The following is a 16,122-nucleotide window of genomic DNA, read 5'->3' on the forward strand; positions in this document are numbered from 1 at the left end:
AAAAGGTTTTTTATTTTTTAAGGATAAAATTTTTTTAAAAGATGTGGTTTGGACTTAGCAATTCTACTTTTATATATTAATCATAGAGAGACACTCATATAGGTGTCCAAACAGGCATATACAGGGATGGTCCCAGTAGTGCTATGTGTAGTCATAAAACATTGGAAATCATCTAAATAGTCACCAGTAGAAAAAAGTTAAACTGTGATTCATCCACACCTAATACTATACATTAGAATGGAGCTGATCCTAATGGAGGAAGTTGAGTTCTAAAACAGATTGCTAAATGAAAAACAAACAAAATCGTGCCACGGAGTAATATGTATGATCTATCTTATTTGTAAAAACAAAAAAAACAAAACCAACACTATACAGCCTTGGCCCGTGTGGCTCATGCACTGAAAGGGTGACGGTTTGATTCCTGGTCAGGGCTCGATCCCAGGTAGAGGGCATGTAAGAGGCAGCTGACTGATGTTTCCCTCTCACATAGATGTTTCTCTCTCTTTCCCTTCCTTTCCCTCTAAAGACCAATAAAAAATCTTAAAAAAACAAACCAACTATACGGGGGCTGGGTGGAGGTGGGCAAAGGGGGCAGGGGTGGGAAATGGAGGACTTCTGCAACAGCATCAACAATAAAAAAAACTGTCTTAAAAATAACCCTATGTATTTCTTTATAAACATATACATGTGTATAAATGCACAGAGAAAGACCTGGAAGGATGTACTACTAACCACCTACAGAGAAGGAAGTAGGATTAGGGGTCCTAAAAAATAATAGCTAGCTGGGCCAAGTGTTTCACATGAATTGTCTTCTAATTCTCTTACCAATTTGATGAGGTAGGCCCCATTATTATCCTTTTTTAATATTTGAAGAAACTGCAGCTGAAAGAGCTAAGTAACTTGCCTAAGTCACACTTCACATCCCAGACTTAAATTTGATTCCTCTAGCATGGTGCTTTATACTTCTAAAGGTCAAGGTTAGTTATTTAAAAAAAAAAAGCAAAAATGTGATCTCTGACCCAAAGGAGTTGCCTTGGGCCTGACAGGGGCCAGAAAATGGACAGAAGGACCCAGGGCAGTATAATCAGTGCTGTGTGGAGGAGCCAGGGCTTACATTTGAGGAACTGGGCTCCTGTGTGGTCCTCAGCAACACTCCCTCAGCCAAGGCCCGGTCCACGGCCTGCCGTGCCAGCTCCTCCAGCTGCTGCTCATCCTGCAAGAAACTTCCCCAGCTACTGGCCATTCCAACCTGCAACAGAAGGAGAGGGCAGGGCTTGGTGACAGATAGCCAGGGGCCAGCAACCCCTGAAACTGGTGGTATGGTACAGGGGAGCTTCATGAGCACAAAACAGAAAGCTTGGCAAGCAATTCCACTGCCACACTCTCTTTTTTTTTTTTTTTATTAAATTAAATCTTTATTGTTCAGATTATTACAGTTGCTCCTCTCCCCCCCCGCCCATAGCTCCCCTCCACCTGGTTCCCCTCCCACCCTCTGCCCTCACCCCCCCACCACCACCACTGTCCTCATCCATAGGTGCACGATTTTTGTCCAGTCTCTTCCTGCATCCCCGACACCCCTTTCCCCCCAAGAATAGTCAGTCCACTCCCTTTCTATGCCCCTGATTCTATTATAATCATCAGTTTATTCTGTTCATCAGATTATTTATTCACTTGATTTTTAGATTTGCTTGTTGATAGATGTGTATTTGTTGTTCATAATTTGTATCTTTACCTTTTTCTTCTTCCTCTTCTCAAAGGATACCTTTCAGCATTTCATATAATACTGGTTTAGTGGTGATGAACCCTTTAGCTTTTCCTTATCTGTGAAGCTCTTTATCTGACCTTCAATTCTGAATGATAGCTTTGCTGGATAAAGTAATCTTGGTTGTAGGTTCTTGGTATTCATCACTTTGAATATTTCTTGCCACTCCCTTCTGGCCTGCAAGGTTTCTGTTGAGAAATCAGCTGATAGTCATATGGGTACTCCCTGGTAGGTAACTAGTTGTTTTTCTCTTGCTGCTTTTAAGATTCTCTCTTTGTCTTTTGCTCTTGGCATTTTAATTATGATGTGTCTTGGTGTGTTCCTCTTTGGATTCCTTTTGTTTGGGGTTCTCTGCACTTCCAGGACTTGTAAGTCTATTTCTTTCACCAGGTAGGGGAAGTTTTCTGTCATTATTTCTTCAAATACGTTTTCAATATCTTGCTCTCTCTCTTCTGGCACCCCTATAATTCGGATGTTGGTATGCTTGAAGCTGTCCCAGAGGCTCCTTACACTATCTTCGTATTTTTGGATTCTTTTTTCATTTTGCTTTTCTGGTTGGGTGTTTTTTGCTTCTTCATATTTCAAATCTTTGACTTGATTCTTGCACTCCTCTGGTCTGCTGTTGGATCTCTGTATATTATTCTTTATTTCAGTCAGTGTATGCTTGATTTATAGTTGGTTCTTTATCACAACGTCGAGGGTCTCACTAGATTTCTTGAGGGTCCCATTAAGTTTATCGGCGGTTTCTAGAAAATTCTTGAAAAACCTTAAAAGTGTGGTTTTGAACTCTATATCCAGTAGTTTGCTTTCCTCCATTTCTGTCATTTGTGTCCTGTTTCTTTGTCTTGGCATTTTTTATGCTTCGCTGTGTCGATAGAGTGGCTTTCTGTGCTAAGTGTCCTATAAGGCCCAGTGGCTCAGCCTCCCCAATTACCTGAGGTAGACACTCTTGGTGCACCCCCTTGTGGGCTTTGTGTGCAGTCTTGTTGTAGTTAAGCCTTGATTGTTGTAGGTAACACTGGGAGGAATTGACCTCCAGGCCAATTGGCTGTGAGAATCAGCTGTTTCTGCAGTGGGAGAACTTGCCACGCTCTCTTTTGATTCCTACAGTGATGGTATTATTCTCAAAGTAAGGAAGCAGAGGTTCCGAGAGGTGAAATTACTTGCCCCTGGTAAAACCTGGATTGAACCCATGTCTCTGGACTCTCAGCTCAATGCTTTTCATTGTAGAAAGAGGCACTAATGTCATATGCTATTGGGGCAAGTTCCTTCCAATCCCAAGCTGCAGACTCTCTACCTGTGAAACAGAAGAGGATGGGGTAGACCAGTGGTTTCTAAAACTGGCTGAATATTCTGGGGGTGGGGTTGGGGGTGGGGCTGGAAAGGTAATACAGATTCCTAAACCCCATTCAGAAATTCTGATTCAAGAAGTCTGAGGGGAGGGAGGGACTGAAACTGTATTTTTAACAAGTTTTCCTGGGGTGGGAACCACTGTACAAGATTAAAATTTTCCTTCTAGCCCCTAAAGCCCAGATCTCAGATAAATTACATGGGAGTGCGTTGCTGACCTTCAAACTACAATATCCAACTGCTTACTTGGAGTAGAATTTGTTGTCCCCCCCACAAATCTCCTCCTCTGATTAGCCCACCCAGGGTTATATCCCCTTGTATATACTCCTGGTATACCCCATCCCCCCAAATCCTGTGGAGCCTATCTAAAGATACAGTCCTCATTCTTCCTGATTTCGCTCCATCTCCACTGTCAGGAGCCTAGCACTAAACCCAAAACCCAGGGTTCAGAGTGAGAGACCTTCAGTAACCAGAATACATAAGCTTCTCTCCTTCCAGGTCTGGGCACGTGCGGGAGTTTGGAACACTTCCCAGCACGTCCAACCAAGTCATGACTTCGTTTTAGAAGCCATCCCTGTTCTCCACCCAGGGCTTCTACAGCCCATTACACCTCCCTGCACCGTGTCTGTGATCACATCTCCACCTCCAGCACCTACCATTGTAGTCAATGGATGTAAAATGAATGAGTGAGATCCAAAAAATGGTGACCGGCAGGAAGGTAGGGAGGGAGAGAGTGTGAGAGCGCAAGGAAGTGATAGAGGAGTGTGTGGACGTGTGAGGTGTGTGTGTGTATGAGCTAGGGACAGTTAGATTCTGCAGGTCTTCTAAGGGGCTCCTAAACTGGGCAGTCTTAGATGGTGGAGCCCCGTTCCCTGCGCAGACACTCCTGGGCGGCCAGGATGGGCACAGCGACCACGCCATCTTGGGAAACAGAGCTGCTTGAGACTAGGATCCTGGCCTCAACACCACCCAGTCTGATCTCAGACGCATACCAGGACCCTGCAGCCACTGGGGACAGAGACCTGTGACCACAGCTACAGACCTGAGGACACCAAAAGTCCAGAAATCCCCGTGGCAGATCCATGAGTAACAGAGCCCATCCCCCTCCCCGCAGGCTCAAGGACAGTGCCATAGTAACTGATAGACCCACCCCTTGCCCGGGCCTCAGTGCTGCTTCAGGAACTTTAGCCTGGACGTGCGCGAGCACTTTCGAACTGGTCCCGCGTAGTGCCGGCTTCAGGAGTCCTAGGCTGGGAGCAAACGCTCGAACACCGGGAACTGATCCTGCGCGCAGTGCGGGCTTCAGGAGTCCTGGGCTGGGAGCAAACGCGCGAACACCGGGAACTGATCCTGCGCGCAGTGCCGGCTTCAGGAGTCCTGGGCTGGGAGCAAACGCGCGAACACCGAGAATTTGTCCTGCATAGCGCAGGCCCAGGGACCCCGATTCTCTGGGCAGGAGGCAGCACCAAGCACCAGTGACTTGACTGTGTTTCTTATCGCCTGCGCCTGAGATCCCTGATTCCCTGTGCATTCATACTAAGAGCCAGTGACTCCAATTCTTGGTGCATGGGCACACAGGGACCCTGATTCTCAATGCGAGGTCGCATGAAGCAACAGAGACTCTGATACTGGATTCTTGGGGAACTCTGACTCCTGGCGCATGCTAGGGGGCGCTGATTTTCAACACGCTACAGGGGGGTCTCTGTTCCAGCATGGTGCAGGCAGGGTCCCTGATTCTAAGGGCGCGCACGAGGCCACATTGAGAGCTGGCAACACTGACTCTGAGCGAGCCTAGTTCAAACCAACCCACAACAACCACACAACTTAGTGTCAGAGCTCTTCAGTGACACTAGGGTGGTGTGAGGCTCCCACTGCACATGGCCCAGGCCCACACAACTCGACGTTTGAACCATCAGGAGATAATCAGAATGAAGAGACAACACAACACCCAGAGGAAAGACAATGAGGAGTCGCCAATAAAGGAAATTAATGAAATTGAAGCATGCAACGTGACAGAAAAAGAATTCAGAATAATGGTTGTACAATTCATTCACCGGATGGTTGAGAAAAATCAACAACCTATGCAAGAATCAGGAAGAAATGAAAAGTGATATAGCTACAATCAAAAACACCATGGAAAATTTCAACAGCAGACTAGAAGAAGAGGACCAAATTAGTGAGTTAGAAGATAAGGCAGAGAAACAAGCTCAATCTGAACAGCATCTGGAGAAAAAAATTAAAAAGCAGGAGGAGAGCCTAAGGGAGCTTTGGGACCACATGAAACGAAGTAACATATGCATAATAGGGCTGCAAGAAGGACAAGAAGAGCAGCAAGGATTAGATCATCTATTTGAAGAAATAATGACAGAAAACTTCCCAGATATGGGGAAGAAAAAAGTTACACAAGTACAGAGAGTCCCAAGCAAGATGAACCCCAAAAGACTCACTCCAAGACATGTCATAATAACAATGGCAAATGTATAAGACAAAGAGAGAATCTTAAAGGCTGCAAGAGAGAAACAGAGAGTTACCTACAAAGGATTCCCCATCAGATTATCAAATGATTTCTCAACAGAAACACATCAAGCTAGAAGGGAATGGAAGGAGGTATTCAAAGTGTTGCAAAGCAAAGGACTGAATCCAAGAATACTATATCCAGCAAGTCTATCAATCAAAATTGAAGGGGAAATCAGGAGCTTTGCAGACAAAAAAAGGCTAAGGGAGTTTATCACTACCAAGCCAGCAATGCAAGAAATGCTAAAAGGAATGCTGTAAAAAGAAGAAATATAAGGCAAGAAAGAACACAGGCACGAAAATAGAAATGACTCCAAGCAAGTACCTTTCAATAATAACTTTAAATGTAAACGGACTAAACGCTCCAATCAAAAGACATCGAGTGGCTGAATGGATAAAAAGACATGACCCATATATATGCTGTCTACAAGAGACCCACCTCAGAAAAAGGGACTCACACAAACTGAAAGTAAAGGGATGGAAAAATATCTTTCAGGCAAATGGGAATGAAAAAAAAAGCTGGGGTAGCAATACTTATAACTGTCAAAATAGACTGCAAAGTGAAGGCCATAACAAGAGATAAGGAAGGCCACTTCATAATATTAAAGGGATCGATACAACAAGAGGATATAACCCTGATAAACATATATGCACCCAATACAGGAGCACCCAAATACATAAAAAACCTCCTGGAAAATAACAAGGGGGAGATCAACAACACAATCATAGTAGGGGACTTAAACACACCACTGACATCACTGGATAAATCCTCTAGAAAAAAAATCAGCAAAGAAACAGCAATCCTAAATGACTCACTAGATCAGATGGACTTAATTGACATCTTCAGAACATTTCACCCCAAAGCCACGGAATATACGTTCTTCTCAAGTGCACATGGGACATTTTCAAAAATAGACCACATATTGCATCACAAGCAAAGTCTCCCCAAATACAAGAAGATTGAAATCATACCAAGCATCTTCTCAGATCACAAGGGCATAATATTAGAAATAAACCACAATAAAAACAATCCAAAAAACTCAAACACTTGGAAGCTGAATAGCATGTTACTAAATAATGATTGGGTTACCAGTGAGATCAAAGAAGAAATTAAAAACACCCTGGAAACTAATGACAATAACAGTACAACAACCCAAAATCTATGGGACACAATGAAAGCAGTCCTGAGAGGGAAGTTTATAGCACTACAGGCCTACCTCAAAAAACAAGAAAAAATGATAGTAAATCACTTAACTCTACAACTCAAAGAATTAGAAAGAGAACAACAAAAAAAGCCCAGAGTGAGCAGAAGGAAGGAGACAATAAAGATCAGAGCAGAAATAAATGACATAGAGACCAAAAAAAAAAAAAAATACAAAAGATCAATGAAAGCATGAGCTGGTTCTTTGAAAGGATAAACAAGATTGATGAGCCTCTAGACAGGCTCACCAAGAAGCAAAGAGAGAGGACTCAAATAAACAAAATCAGAAATGAAAGAGGCAAAATAACAACAGACCCCTCAGAAATTCAAAGAATTGTTAAAAAATACTATGAACAACTCTACTCTAACAAACTAAACAACCTGGAGGAAATAGACATATTCCTAGAAAAATACAATCCTCCAAAACTCAATCCAGAGGATTCTAAAAATCTCAACAGGCCAATAACTATGGAAGAAATTGAAGCAGTCATCAAAAAGCTCCCAGCAAAAAAAAGCCCGGGGCCAGATGGCTTCACAGGGGAGTTTTACCAAACATTCAAGGAAGACCTAAAACCTATCCTCCTCAGACTATTCCAAAAAATTCAAGAAGAAGGAACACTTCCCAGCTCATTCTATGAAACCAGCATCACCCTAATACCAAAACCAGATAGAGACAACACAATGAAAGAGAATTATAGGCCAATATCCCTCATGAACATAGATGCCAAAATACTCAACAAAATTCTAGCAAATCAGATTCACCAATACATCAGAAAGATCATACACCATAACCAAGTAGGATTCATCCCAGGGATGCAAGGATGGTACAATATCTGCAAATCAATAAACGTGATTCATCACATAAACAAATTGAGAGATAAAAACCACATAGTCATATCAATTGATGCAGAAAAAGCTTTCGACACCCTTTCTTGATAAAAACTCTCAGCAAGGTAGGAATAGAAGGATCATACCTCAACATAATAAAAGCCATATATGACAAACCCACAGCCAACATCATAATCAATGGGCAAAAACTAAAACCATTTCCCCTGAGAACAGGAACAAGATAGGGATGCCCCCTCTCACCACTCCTGTTCGACATAGTACTGGAAGTACTAGCCATTGCGATCAGATAAGAAGAAGAAATAAAAGGCATCAAAATTGGAAAAGAAGAAGTAAAACTGTCCTTATTTGCAGATGACATGATACTGTACATAGAAAACCCTAAAGACTCCATCAAAAAATTATTAGAGTTAATAAATGAATTTGGCAATGTAGCAGGATACAAAATTAATGCCAAGACATCTAAGGCATTTCTTTACACCAATAGTGAACTTACAGAAAGGGAGACTAAAAAAGCAATCCCATTTACCATCGCACCAAAAAAATTAAGATACCTAGGAATAAACTTAACTAAAGAGGTAAAAGACTTATATGCGAAAAACTACAGGACACTGAAAAAAGAGATAGAGGAAGACATAAACAGATGGAAGAGCATACCATGTTCATGGATTGGTAGAATCAACATCATCAAAATGTCCATACTACCCAAAGCAATCTATAGATTCAATGCAATCCCCATTAAATTACCAACGGCATATTTCACAGATCTAGAACGAACGCTCCAAAAATTCATCTGGAATAAAAAAAGACCTCAAATAGCTGCAGCAATCCTGAGAAAGAAGAACAAAGTAGTTGGGATCTCAATACCAGATATCAAACTGTATTACAAAGCCACTGTTCTTAAAACAGCTTGGTACTGGCACAAGAACAGACATATAGATCAATGGAATAGAATAGAGAACCCAGAAATTGACCCAAACCACTATGCCCAATTAATATTCGACAAAGGAGGCAAGAGCATACAATGGAGTCAAGACAGTCTCTTCAATAAATGGTGTTGGGAAAATTGGACAGATACATGCAAAAAGATGAAACTAGACCACCAACTCACACCATACACAAAAATAAACTCAAAATGGATAAAAGACTTAAACGTAAGATGGGAAACCATAAAAATACCAAAGGAATCCATAGGCAGCGAAATTGCAAACATATGTTGGAGGAATTTCTTCTCTGATACAGCTCCTAGGGCAATGGAAACTAAAGAGAAAATAAACAAATGGGACTACATTAAAATAAAAAGCTTTTGCACAGCAAAGGAAACCATCAACAAAACAACAAGAAGACTCACTGCATGGGAGAACATATTTGCCAATGATATCACCGATGAGGGTTTAATCTCCAACATTTACAAGGAACTCATGAAACTTAATAATAGGAAGATAAACAATCCAATAAAAAAAATGGGCAATGGATCTAGATAGACACTTTTCAAGAGGACATACAGAGGGCCGAAAAACATATGAAAACATGCTCAAAGTCACTAATTATATGAGAGATGCAAATCAAAACGACAATTCGGTATCACCTCACACCTGTCAGAATGGCTATCATCAACAAATCAACAAATGACAAGTGCTGGAGAGGATGTGGAGAAAAAGGAACACTCGTGCACTGCTGGTGGGAATGCAGACTGGTGCAGCCACTGTGGAGAACAGTATGGAGCTTCCTCAAAAAACTTAAAATGGAACTCCCATTTGACCCAGTGATCCTACTTCTAGGAATATATCCCAAGAAACCAGAAACACCAATCAGAAAGGATATGTGCACCCCCATGTTCATAGCAGCCCAATTCACCATAGCTAAGAGCTGGAAACAGCCTAGTGCCCATCAGCAGATGAGTGGATTAGAAAACTGTGGGACATCTACACGATGGAATACTATGCTGCGGTAAAAAAGAAGGAACTCTTGCCTTTTGCAACAGCTTGGATGGAACTGGAGAGCATTATGCTAAGTGAAATAAGCCAGTCAGAGAAAGATAAATACCACATGATCTCACTCATTTGTGGAATATAGAGAACAAAATAGACTGATGAACAGGGACAGATCCAAAGATTGAGAAACATGAGAAACAGCGATCAGACTATCAATCCCCAGAGGGAAAGTAGGGGAGGGTGGGGGTAAGGGGAAGAGATCAACCAAAGGACTTGTATGCATATATATATAAGCCAAACCAATGGACATGGACAACAGGGGGATGAGAGCATGAGTGGGGGGTGGGGGAGAATGGGGGTTAATGGGGGGGATGAGGACACATTTGTAATTCCTTAACTAATAAAGAATTTAAAGATAAAAAAATGAATGAGTGATTAATGAATGACAGACTGGGGCCAGATCACCTAGGGCCTTAACACGCCCACACGGACACCCGGTTGGACTTCATCCCGAGGGCGGGGCCCGTGCCTGTGCGGGGCCCCGGGCAACAACGCGGTCTCCTGCCCAGGCCTGCCTCACTTTACGGGCTTGATCGCTCTCACTCTGGACAAAGTTGGGTCCTAATCGCTCCCACTTTAAAACACTACAACTCAGGCTCTCGTCTCACCCGCACCATGTTCCCAACAGCGACCGCATCTGAAGTCAGGAGACCTGGGAAATCTGAGCCCAACCCCCTCACTGGACACGTTTCCTGGTTCCTGTCAATGACTTTGATAGGCGAGATCACCGGCCTCCAGGGTTCCAAACGCCGGCCAGTGCCCTCCCTCACGGCATTCCTCCGGAGGAAACGTGACCCCTGCCGGCCGCCGTCGCCTCGCCCCCAACCTACTTGTTCGCGACCCCGCCGCGCGCCGTACTCGGGTCTCTCGCGCCGTTACCCGCGGTCCAGGGGGCGGGGCCTCCATGGGCTCCAAAGCGCCTGCGCGGCCCGCCCCGGAGGGGCCTGCGGAGCGAGGCGGGGCAGGAGGCCGTGCTTGTGGAGACGGATGGCGGCCGGAAGGGGTCGCCCGTGTGAGGGCAGCCTTGGTATAGGGGTGCGTCGGCTTCCCAGGCGGCAAGACTTTGGGGAGGAAAGGAGGAGTCGGGCTGGGTCGGCGGGGCGCTGCGGGTTTGCTAGCTCGTAGGGCGTCCGAGCTGGTGATGTCCAAGGTGAAAGGGGAACACCTCCCCGGAATGGGGCAGCCACTGCCTCGGGACTCACAGCTGGCGGGGCTGGGTTGGTAATGGAGGCCCAGCGAGGGGCAGAGACCCGCGCGGGGTCCCCTACACGTTTGGGGCTGAGCCGGTGTTGGACCCGGGCTTGTCTCCCACTCCGTGGGGTCCCAGAAAAGCCCACCCGATTCCTCTGGTGCCGGGACAGCTGCAGGGAAAGCTTACTAAGCGGTTCTCAACCTGGGGGTCGAACGACCCTTTCACAGGGATCGCCTAAGACCATGGGAAAGCACATATATAATTACATATTGTTTTTGTGATTAATCACTATGCTTTAATTATGTTCAATTTGTAACAATGAAATTGGGGGTCACCACAACATGAGGAACTGTATTAAAGGGTCGCGGCATTAGGAAGGTTGAGAACCTCTTTGCCTGCAAAGAAAGGCATTTTCACTTTTCCAGCGATTTTAAACTTAGGAACCGGTGATGGTGACCCAGTGTTTCTCAAAATGTCCCATCTCACTTCTATTAGGGACTGGGGCAGTTTTTGTGTGTGTGTTTAATGCAGATTCTTCGTACCTACCCCCACCTCACTCCTTGATGGCTTCCCTTCTTTCTGGGTTGTGCTAGTATTCTTCTCAACCCGAAACACCTGATAGGAATTTTAGTTAAAACTGAATTTCAATCCAGGCTCCGGGGAATTAACCATGAATAAGACACAGCCTCTACTCTCACATCTGATTGGGGAGGGAGCCCTGCTACCTGCTCTTCTGGGGAGTCAGGGATATAGGGGTCTTGGGTGGGTAGAGTGGGAAGGCAGTTAAGAAAGAAGGGGTGGCAGTGAGAGGCAGGAACGGGGACAGTGTGCCAAGCAGCAGGAGCAGAAGCAGCAAAGGCACGTCATTCTAAGTGTGGCTCAGCCTGTTCTGGAGACAGTGGGGAGTTTGGTGTGGATGCTGAGAAGGGCCTGGGAGCTGGAACGGGCCTGGAAGGAGCTCAGCTTTGGGGAGGGAGCCTTGGGTGCCAGGTTAAGGAGTTTGGCATTTGTCCAATGAGCAGTGGGGAGCTGTCTTGAGACTTTTAAGCAGGGGAGAAACTTGGTCTTTTATGTGAGTTTGGCGTTGGTTACACTGTGGCAAGTGGTTTGGAAGTCTGAGACTAATGCCAGAGAGAGAGAGCTCCCACGAAGCTGTGAGATGAGGAAGCAGTGGCTGCGAGATGGAGAGAAGGGGATAGATTAAAGAGATATTTAGGAGAGAATATTATGACTGGTTATAAATCAGTGGTCCAACCAAGGGGCCAGGATGCTCCCAACTTCTTAAAGCATTTACATTCTCTGTCTGCAGGACAGACCGAGCCCTCCAACCTTGTTAGGGGGGCGGGAAGGAATAGTAGTCTGGTTATTACAACAGTGTTTCCATGGTGTCTTTCCTTGGTCTCCTTTCATACCGGAGGAAGAGTATGAAGCAGCAGTTACTCTAATAAGCCCCGGGTGACAGGAAAAGCCTGCTGTGTTAACTAGGAACAAAGAAAGCTATTTCTAGTTCAGCATAAAAACAAAAAGCATGACCCAGGATTTTCTATGCAGGTCCACCTGCATAGATGGGTGTCAAATAATATATCAGGTGTCTATTGGTGAGATTTGGGGAGGATTCCAGACCTTAAAAGCCTTTTGGTTGAGTCCCCCTCACATTGTGGCAGGTAAGGTGTTTTTATTCCCATTGTATAGATGTGGCAGCTGAGCCTCAGAAGCTATGTGACTTATTCAGCGGCACCCAGTTAGTGGTGGAACTGGGAGTGAGGGGCTCTTGGCCAAGGGTCTACCCCGAGAGATTTTGCCCTTCCTTCTCCCTCTGCCCAGATGGTTTGCTCCCAAATCTTGCTATGACTGGCTCCTACTTGTTATTCAGATGTTTCCTCTTCAGACGTCATCCTCACCCCCTCTGTCTGGATCACATTATCCTATGTATTTTCTTAATAGCACCTATGAGTGTCTGAAATTATTAATTTTATGTATCTGGTATTTCCCTGCATTAAAATGTGAGCTCCATGAAATGAGGGACAATACCTGTCTTGTCCACCACTTTACACCCAGCACCTGTAATGGTGCCTGCCGTAGTAGATGCTCAATACGTCCTGAATGATGGAAATAAGCTGGGGAGAGAGGGAAGGAAACCAACATTACGTGAAAGCTGAGGATGCTCCAGGTGCTTCTCACAAACTTATCTCACTTAATATCACAGCCTTTCCAGGTAGGCACAGCAGGTCCTCCAATAACTTCATTTTGTTCGTTAGGATTGTTTCATTAGGATTGTAGGAACTTAACTCCTGTTTATACCAATTAGCCTATGATAAAGTTGGTTTTGTTATCCATCGTTCTGCTTAAATAGCACAACCTATCAACGACATTAAGTGAGGACTTACTATACTGTATCTCCATAGGGTGGATAAGAAGGTATGCTAAGTTAGGTCACCTCAGTGGTTTGTTAGTTTTGTGACCACCGACATTTTTAAGAATCTCCATTAGACAAACTTTTTGCACACTATGAAGAGGTATTCACAGACCTCCTAGGCCCACTCAGAGATTCCAAGTCAAGGAACCCAGAATTAGAGAACTTGCCTGAGGTCTCTCTGGTCTCAAGACTTTGCTTCTTTTCAAGCCTGGACCTCTTGAGTGGGGCATCTCTGCCATCCCAGGGTCTGCATTGTACGTGGTCTGCAATGTGCACATGGCTGCTGTCTCTTTTTAGCAGTGACATCACACCGCCTGGTATGTTGATTATGAGGCTGTTTCCCCATTTGGCCGGGGGTCCACTGCTTGGCCATTCAGAGTGGAATTCCTCTGTCTCCCAGCCCTTAGTGCAGGCCTGCAGTGCTGCTCCGGAATGCCTGTGGAATCAAAGTGAGGCCTTTCCATGTGTTGAGGATTTACTGTGTGCCAGGCCTGTCCCAGATACTTTATATGTGTTATCTCATTTACACCCCTGGGGTAATCCTGGGAGGGAGACGTTACTGTCCCTGTGTTACTGAGAAGAAACAGAGGCTCAGTTGGGCTTTGCCTTAGGCCGGCTTGCAATGATTGATGGCACCTGGACTGATTCCAGGGCCTGTGCTCCCATGGTGCATGAACTCTTAAAGCTGTGGCTGGTCACAGGGAGACGTATTCCTCAGCCCCCACGGTCCTCAGAGACTTTCTACTAAGAAGCTTCTTCTCCAGCTCTCATTTCATCCGCGAGGAAACGAGCACAGAAAGGATAGAGGACTTACAGCCTCTCTTGTTTGTTCACTTACCCACTTATGGGCAGGATGGGATCTGCCTTTATCACCATCATACCGCGCAGGTAGCCCAGTGCCTGGTCTAGGTCAGCACTCAGTAAATACTTACAAAAAAATTTTTTTTTAAATCTTTACCCGAGGATATGTTTTTATTGATTTTAGAGAGAGAAGCAGGGGGAGAGAGAAACATTGATTGGTTACCACCCATACACACCCTGACTAGGGAGCAAACCTGCAACCTTTTGGTGTATGGGATGATGCTCCAACCAACTGAGCCACCTGGACAGGGCACTACTTTTAAATATTATTTATTATGAAAACATTGAGAAAGGTATGAAGATTAGTGTAACGAACACCCTTACACCCACCATAAAACATTGTGAAATAAAACATTGCTAATTAAGCTGAAGGTCCTCTGAAGTGTACCCCCCACCCCCCCCCAGTTAAAGACTCTCCTGAATTTGGTGTTTACCAATCCTGTGCAATTTTTTATTGAGATATTCATATACCATAAAATTTAACATTTTAAATTTAACATTTACAAATCAGTGGTTTTTACTACATTCACAAGATTGTGCAGCCATCACCACTATCTAATTCCAGAACATTTTCATCACCCCAAAAGAAATCGCATACCCATTAGTAATCACTCCCCCATTCCTCCCTGTCTCTCCAGCCCCTGGCAATCACTACTCACCTACTTTCTGTATCTAAGAATTTGCCTATTCTGGACATTTAGTATAAATGGAATCCTATTTGTGGCCTTTTGTGTCTGGTTTCTGCCACTTACCATAGTGTTTTCAGGGTTCATCCATCTTGTAGCACTTACCAGTATTTCATTCCTTTTTATGCCTGAATAGTACTCCATTTTGTTCTCCATCTAAACGCTGATGGACAACGGAGTTGTTTCCCCTTTGGGCTATTATAAGTAATGCTGCTGTGAACATTAATGTGCAAGTTTTTGTGTGGATATATGTTTTGAATTCTCTTGGTTATATACCGAGCAGTGGACTTGCTGGGTCATATGGTAACTGTTTAACTTTTTGAGGAATTGCCAGACTGTATTCCAAAGTGGCAATACCACTTTATATTCCCACCAGCAATTTATGAGAGTTCCAATTTTACATTCTCACTAACACTTGTTATTGTCTGATTATGACAGTCCTAGTGATGGTATCCTCATTGTATTTCAATGTGCATTTTCCTAATGACTAATGGTGTTGCGTATCTTTTCATGTGCTTATTGGCCATTTGTTTATCACCTTTGGAGAAATGTTTATTCAAGTCTTTTGCCCATTTAAAAATTGGGCTATTTGTCTTTTTATTGTTGAGTTATAAGAATTTTTTGTATATTCTGGATATCAGACTCTTGTCAGATATAGGATTTACAAATAGTTTCTCCCATTCTGTGGGTCATCTTCTGGTTTCTTGATAGTGTCCTGTGAAGCACAGATTTAAAAAAATTTTTTTTTATTGATTTCAGAGAGGAAGGGAGGAGAGAGAGATAGAAACATCAATAATGAGAGAGAATCATTGATTGGCTGCCTTTTGCACATCCCCTACTGGGGATTGAGCTGTAACCAGGTATGTGCCCTTCACCGGAATCGAACCCAGGACCCTTCAGTCCTCAGGTCGACGCTCTATCCACTGAGCCAAACCAGCTAGGGCAGCACAGATGTTTTGATGAAGTCCAGTTCATCTATTTTTTCCTTTGATTGCTTGTGTTTTGAGTGTCATATCTAAGAAACCATTGCCGAATCCAAAATCATGAAGATTTACACCTGTGTTTTCTAAGAGTTTTATAGTTTTCACTTTTACATTTAGTTTTTTATTCATTTTTAGTTAATATTTCTGTATGGTATGAGATAGGTCCTATGCATTTTTAACCCTTTTACTAAGTATGTGTTTTTAAACAATATATGATACTATTTTTTCTGGGTTTTTGGACTTTAAATGGTAATGTATGTATTCTTGTACAGCTTGCTTTTCTCATTCAGTCTTATGTTGGAAAGTCATCCATGTTG

General features: G+C 43.9%; 1 protein-coding gene across 3 annotated transcripts in view; it reads right to left on the minus strand.

Moving 5' to 3' along the window:
- The window catches only part of GSS (glutathione synthetase), a 33,022-nt gene extending 22,451 nt beyond the window's left edge, over window positions 1-10,571 (minus strand). The window contains exons 1-3 of one of the 3 annotated variants that reach the window (XM_070420193.1): window positions 10,498-10,559; window positions 4,263-4,494; window positions 1,115-1,249 (exon numbers count right to left, since the gene is read on the minus strand). In XM_070420193.1, coding sequence (XP_070276294.1) covers window positions 1,115-1,243 — 129 coding nt within the window. In that variant the 5' untranslated portion in view covers window positions 1,244-1,249; window positions 4,263-4,494; window positions 10,498-10,559. Of the gene's footprint in view, window positions 1-1,114; window positions 1,250-1,732; window positions 3,048-4,262; window positions 4,495-10,497 lie in introns of those variants that run through there. The other 2 variants (XM_070420191.1, XM_070420192.1) reach the window with 2 other exon arrangements.
- Between the last annotated feature and the right edge of the window lie 5,551 nt (window positions 10,572-16,122).

The sequence above is a fragment of the Myotis yumanensis genome, unplaced genomic scaffold, assembly GCF_028538775.1.
Source record: "Myotis yumanensis isolate MYYU_CA2020_CCGP unplaced genomic scaffold, mMyoYum1.0.hap1 SCAF_7, whole genome shotgun sequence".
NCBI lineage: Eukaryota > Metazoa > Chordata > Mammalia > Chiroptera > Vespertilionidae > Myotis > Myotis yumanensis.